The 7,373-nt window shown below is 32.2% G+C and overlaps 1 protein-coding gene across 1 annotated transcript in view; it reads right to left on the reverse strand.

The window, feature by feature from the left end:
- Positions 1-3,177: 3,177 nt before the first annotated feature.
- LOC128190278 (transcriptional regulator ERG homolog) overlaps positions 3,178-7,373 on the reverse strand; it is a 6,097-nt gene continuing 1,901 nt past the window's right edge. The window contains exon 4 of the mRNA XM_052862274.1: positions 3,178-5,169. Within this exon, the coding sequence (XP_052718234.1) occupies positions 4,649-5,169 (521 nt within the window). The 3' untranslated portion in view covers positions 3,178-4,648. The remainder of the gene's footprint in view (positions 5,170-7,373) is intronic.

A 7,373-nucleotide genomic window follows, 5' to 3' on the forward strand; every position in this document is an offset into this window, starting at 1 on the left:
ATATGCACTGTTTAGTGTACCTTCACTTGAGAACATATAAACATATGCCCAGCTCTGTATTCATTTTATGAGCATCTATTTTATCCTTAAAATAAAACATACACATGTATACATATATAACTTCTTAAATATAATCAGCTTCTTGCTTTAATTTGTAAATGTATGACGTAACCAGTATCTATTTTTAAATCAACAAAAATAAGACAGAACAACATCATTTGACATGCTCAAAAGTTTGTGTAAATTCAACTTATTCTGTCAAGAAATTTCATACTTTAAAAATTTTGTAAGGTTTAGTTTTAATTTCTAAATATGTAAAAAAAAAAAATAATAATAAATCAAAACTAACCAATTATAAAAAATTGCAAAGAGAGAGATTTAATTTTAATTGAACATGCTTCATTTATAAACTTTTTAAAAATTAATTTTCTTTAATTTGCCCGACTCCATCTGTGACTCTTTTATGTTTAGTTTGTAGATAAAGATTTATTCTTACCGATTATAGTTTCTTTTATGATTTTTTATCACAAGAAAAATCATAAAACCATGTTGTTGTATTATTTTATCAGGTAAAAAATTAATGCGTTTTTCATTTTTATATAGAGTAATAAATATCTGTGAATATGTAAATCACAAAGACTCCAATTTTTCAATGACATTATTGATGAGAGTATAATCTATGATAATAAATAGTCTTTGTTATACTACCTAGATTATACGTTATTTGTGGTGATGTGAATCATTGTACACTGTAAAATTGTATTAATTTTCTTCTTTACTTTACTATCAGATTGAACGTCAAAAATTCTATAATTTTAGGTATATCAAATAAAAATATTCCATAAACCGGTAAATTTTTTAGGACACCATTTATAGGTTGGTACAATATTATCTTTCAGCTATTCTACATGTACATGTAATATACCTGTACATGTTTTCTACTGGTTTCCTTTACTTTGGCCTGAATTATACCATATTATCTGTGACTATCTTATATTACAAATTTTATTGATTGAATTTAGATGCCATATTTCAATGACGATATCTTCATAAAACAAATTTTTTTTATTGCGACAATGTGTGTTAATATATATGCGAAAAAAATGAGTACTATACAAATAATTAATTTAGCAAATACCCTCAAAAGAAGATTCTTATTTAAAAACTTCATAAAATAAGATTGAAAAATGATTAGAAATTCAGCTTATATTCTTTACCATGACCTAGCATACAATTGTACGGGAAGTTTTATTTCTTCCGAAAAACCTTTTGATACCTAGATTTTTTTTCCTTGTAAATCAAAATGTAAAAAGTAACACGATGTGTTCTTTATTTCTAAATATTATCTTGAATAAAATGTACATTATATAATGCAGTGTAAAAACGATATTTATACACGAAATGTAAGTAATATAACATGCATGTCGTGATTTTAGGAACCGCGTAAATATGGAATTTGTGATCATGGTCGATTTCCACATCGATCATAATTTTTTTTTTTAAATTAAAAAAAAATATAGAATTAATGGAGTCGTGCTCCGGTACGGGTTTTCATAGTTTTAGTGAGCGGAAATCAAATGGCGGTTATGAGACAGCTAATACAACTTTAAAAAAAAAACAATCAATATTTCTAATCATCTAAGGCAGATTTTAAAAAAAATTTGATATGAACAATTATTTGTATACCACATTAACCAAAAAACGCTTCTTTCACACAGCCTTGGACCGCCAGCCTTAACACGTCCGGTAACGTGTAGGTAATTACACGCACAAGCCGTAATTCCAACGATCAGCAAGAAACACTGAAGACAAACTTTGATTTGGATGTTTACCCTCGGGCATAAGCATTAAAAGTGCAATGGGGTGCAGGGTTTAATGACTTTTCCACGTTGTCAGTGAAGTGGGAACGGTGTTTTTTGATAATTAGTATGTAATTTTACCGAAACGAAAATTGAAAGTGCTAATATTTTTTTTCCTAAACCGCATTCATTAGTGATTGACTTCTAAAGTATTTCACAGAACATTAGCTTTATGAAATAAACAACTAGTTATATACGCAATATCTCCATTAAGTACCACATTAATGATTTTGAAACCCTTTCTGGCTTAATCTTTATTATTGTCGATGAATAAATGGATCGGAAATAGGTTCCCACAACGTACTACTTCCGTTCCATCATGTCTCATATCATAAAAAAATATTATGTATTTATTAAGTAATATATAGGTATGAAATTGTAATCATTCTCTAAGGGTGTGTCTTTTTCGAAATAAATAAAAGTAAACGAATTATCTTTATACATCAAAAAGGAGCATTGATAATGACTTTACCCAAAAGACTTTAGTCAAAATTTGTATTTCAAAACACTTTCAGCTCTCACTCTCAGATTGAGATCGTATATAAATTGTATGTGGTTTTGGAACACGCCTGCAGATTTCTCAAAATTTAATCTTATTTAGTTCCCATGTTGAAAGATTCACGAACTTTAAAGACATTAACTTTGCACAGGACAGTTACAATTTTTTATCAAAGGAAATATTCCTTTATTTTAAATCTTCATATTGTACTAGCATATTCAATATCTTTAAATTCAAATGTTGAGGTTAATGTATCAAAGGTTAGAATTTTGTCTGTTCTGTCGAGATTCATAAAATATAAAAAGCACCATTAACGAGATATTTTTGGAACATAATGTAGGCATTTAATTGTATCGTTATCAAAATAAGATGAATACAGAAAAATGGGATAATGTGAATATACATGTATTCAGCGGACCCATACATTCAGAATATTTCTAATGCAAATATATGGAGATAGAGAATAATTCTGCATAAAGTTGTCAAGGAATTTTTTTCTCATTCTCCGAGAGCTTTTGCTACACAAGTCGATCGCAAACAGGCAAAAATAAAAATAAGAAATTTGTTTTATACAAGTAATAAGATAAACTTTAAAACACGCACTATTATTCTTCTGGAAACTCAATCAATATTTTTTTTGGTTTTTGAGATTACAAGTACATTAAGATAAATGTAGTGTTTTCTAGATTTTGTTTGCTTATCATAAGGCACTGTGCGTTAGTTATATACATATTAAGGTAGAGGTTTATATCAAAACCTTACCTATTACTTTGTGATCTTTTCTTCTAAAATTTCTACTCACCAAAATATCACAATAAAAAAAATTCACAAAATAGTTTTATTTCAAATGAAAATATATCTGCAATACATATCACATGTAAGATTATATAATTTTAATATGTAGATAAAATCGAAAATAAATAAATAATCTCTATCAAAAATCTTGCTTTCAAAAATTTAATCTATGCCAGACACGTGTCTAAATCGTTTCTTTTTTTGCATTTGTAACAATTCAGGATTTAGAAGATTTTCCCAACCAATTTCGACAAACTAGTTCAATTAACTTTTAATCAATTTTCAATATAATTGAAAGTAAACGTGTTTCTTGGCTAGCACTGAAATAAAGAAATAAAGAATTTATAATTGATTTTTCGAATCAAATCCAATAGCATTTCAATATGGCGTAACGCACGCCTTTTTTTCAATAAAATACATTTCTTCAGATGTTCTGAACCCTTACAAAAACGCACATGCAGCGCACGCGCGAATTAAATAACAAAAGATTAAGCACCCATTGCCTTATACATTAAGGGTTAGGAATATATTTACATTTCATCATTATTGCCAATTTTGGCGGGAATCTTATTAGCCATCTTGAAACGGTCGTCTGCTTTTCAGCAATCAAGTCGATAGTCTGCAGGTGACGGATGAGAAGGAATGATGCCTCTAATAATGGCTATCATCATTAAATATTTGCCCCAGCGTCCATTGGCGAAAAGTATTCATTAATTTGCACGCTTGTCTTTGAAAACAAGTTTATTGTCACGATAACAGAGCCTCGTAATCAATACACAATCCGAAGGGACCGTTTAGTACCAAAGATGGAGCCAATCGAGCAAGGGTTCGACACAAAAGCTTAGCTCTGATACAGTTCTTCAATCATCACTTGCCGCCTTTTAATGTTCTCGTCCTATCTAGAAATCTAATTCAAGGCACTTAGATCATGATTGCAATCAAAATCCTTCCCAATTCTAGTCACATGAACCGACTAAGTCAATATTGTCTTCTTTTCCCTTTTGCTCCTGCCAAATCCAATTTTGTTCCTGTCAAGAATTCTTTCACCGCATCAGACTTTATCGCGAGGGAAGAAATTATCGGCGAATCCAATTGTGAAGTACATTTCCTTCCGATGGATGTCCCAAGAAAACTTTGGCTGAAAATGACTTCCGAAACATTCCCAAAGTCTTGCCAGCAATCGTACGCTCGATACAGTAAGCAAGTCCATTACTATATCCATTCTCATATAAAAATCTATTACAAGATGCTGACAATTCTGAAGTCCTGATTTACGACAACAACCGATCAACGCCAACTTCCGGAAGACTAAAACAACGTCTTGGGTTCTTCTTACAGAAACTGGTCCAGAAATCTAGAAATGATCTAACCTTATAACTCATTCCGCTGATGAATTCCAACGAGAAAATCTACTTTCTCTTCTCAGCACAAAAGAACGTGCTTTGAAAAACTACACACAATGTTTTTCCAAACAATGTGACTATATCATAGTTGGTCATGTGTAATACGATCCTAAATGTGAGGTCATGTGACTAGGGTGGGTCATGTGGTGATTTGGAATGTTCGGATACATGGAGTGATTCGTCTGAGACCAATAACCTGAGTGACTTCCGAAAATACCCGTAGTGGGTGGCATTGGGGAGTGTGCATTCATGAAATTGAACTTTGAACTGTGGTGATAGGCCGGCATGAAAAAGTCCTGTTGGTATTTGTAGGCTGTAGGATCGGCAGCAGGCTGCATGGCTTGTGCCAAACCCGCGAAATCAAACTTGTAGGCGTAGCGTTTGCCGTGCACTTTCGTCATTATGTTTTTGTCATAATAGTAGCGGAGAGCACGACTGAGTTTGTCGTAGTTCATGTTGGGCTTGGACTTCCGCTCGCCCCATCGGCGAGCCACCTCATCCGGGTCAACTAATTTGAATTCTCCATTGGTTCCCTCCCACGTGATGTAGTTTGAGTTGCTACTGTCTGATAGGAGTTCTAAAAGGAACTGCCACAACTGTATTTGACCACTACCTGCAATCAAAATATATACATATATATATCATAAACAAAAAAACGGCCCTTTTTAAAAAAAAGAACAACTTATCATTTTTTTTTTAATTAAAAACATTTCTAATTTATTCTAGTGCGAAATTAACAAACTACCGTTTTGGATGTTGTAGTTGTTTGTTTGTTTGTTTGGATTTATTTTTCTCATAAATTCTATTTTAATATGCTTAAATTTGTAAAGCAATCTATATAAATCCCCGGTTCAAAACAGATCTCTATGATATAAATTCTATTCAAAAAACGCATTGAAGCTTGAATTTCAAAATTAGTAATCCATTTGTATTTAAAATCAAGTCATAAAGAACGATTAGACAGTGAATAGGAAAACTTTGCAGCCATACGATATTTTATGCAAAACAGTTGTTATCTTTCACCGAATTAGAAATTAATGCCATTCCGAAGAAGACGCTGTTCTGTTGAATGCCTGAATATTGAAGATGATTCGCTAGATTGCCAGGTTATCTCGTTATGATTTGAAAGAACACTCGATTGTAACAAAAGGGCGCTCAGATACAGTACTACACAATTCCACAAAAAGTCCTTGCCTTTCCCGATTCAGTTCTGAAAACTTGTTTTTGACATGAAAAGCCCATTTATCCCATTGAGATCGAAACCCGGGCGCGTGATGGACGGAGTGAAAAGCAATATTAGGTATATTGATCTTTAATTGAAAGTACCTGTACAGCCCTTAATCGAATCGGATAAAAACGAACAATTAACAAGAAAATTCCAACTTGTCTAATGTAAGTGGTATTTTCTAAAACAAACGGCAGATGTTCGACTAAGTTACTTAATCTTTGGGACACTTTTTTCTCGCCAACTTCAGCAGCAAATATTTCCTTGTCCGTGTGGTAAGTAGGGCAGTTAGGAATTTTGCTGTCGACAATTCTATAATTTTCTGATAATAGACCGATAATTTGAGTGTATTTCTAACTTTTATAAAGAACGCGCTGGAAATGAAATCAGGAAATTATTTACACATAATGGACCGGGTATTAAAGATGCCACGGCTTCATTATAACGCAATATCGCAACGATTTTTTACCGTGTTGCAGGTCAAAAACTTCACGGAATAATTGACTGCAACCGGTTGCTTCCAGCTGTTAAGCCTAAGAAACATATCGACTATTTCATTAGACATCGCTGCATCAAATTACATGTATTTTGATAATTTTAGACCGTTTTCTCCATTAAGACCACAGGCTGTCTCGCTTCTCTATTCCTTGTAATACATCTGGGTATGTGTTGTAAATTGAGTCGAATACCCAGTACCCTTAGTATAATCAACACTGTAAACATTACATTGAACTGGACTACTTTCTTTGTGAGTAGACAGAGTTTCTACCCAGTTGCAAGGAAACTATGCATGTTAGCGTAAAAGATCTAATAAGAACGTGATATCCTTTGGGTATCTGTATTTTTACGAATGTAAAATAACAAAACGGAGAGTTGAATGAATCATGTAATGATTACGGCAATAATCCCGCATCCGGTTGGGATAATTAGAAGTGATCCCCCGGCAAATAAGTAAAGGCCACTTAGTCAGAACTTATGGGATTAGAATATGAATGAAATGGTACTTAAAGTGCAGAATATGGAGACAAGGAGATGTGTATTTGCTCAGATAATATTAATTACAAATTCAAAGTGAATATTTTTAACTCTCGGTCTAATTTTGATCGGTTTTCGTGAAAACCACATGCAGTATAACGCCTACTTTGAAATTAATCGGTTCTTGGGAAAGTCTGATAATTTTTTTTTAACATTCCAATTGCTAGAAACAATAATTTACGCATCACCGAAGTCATTTAAAATAAATTGATCAAAATATAACAAATCCTAAAATTGCACACATTAAATTAAATCCTTCAAATATAATGTCAAAATTAATTAACCTATTTCTAATGGAAATCAGAGAATGCAATAAAAAATATGCGATTGATAAAAATATAAATAATACCATAATTTTCAGAAATATCTTGATAATACCTGTATTGGCGATAATTAATGTATCATTTGTGAAATCATATCCATTCTTAGGAACTACTTTGAGCGGTTCATAAACTCCCAGAGGTCCTTATTTACTTAGGCACAAGTAAATACTAGCTGTGTGTTATTGTTATTGGGACACAGGTGCTTTAAGTGTTGACCGAGCTTTGATTCCTAGA

This window comes from Crassostrea angulata, chromosome 6, assembly GCF_025612915.1.
Source record: "Crassostrea angulata isolate pt1a10 chromosome 6, ASM2561291v2, whole genome shotgun sequence".
Classification (NCBI taxonomy): domain Eukaryota; kingdom Metazoa; phylum Mollusca; class Bivalvia; order Ostreida; family Ostreidae; genus Magallana; species Magallana angulata.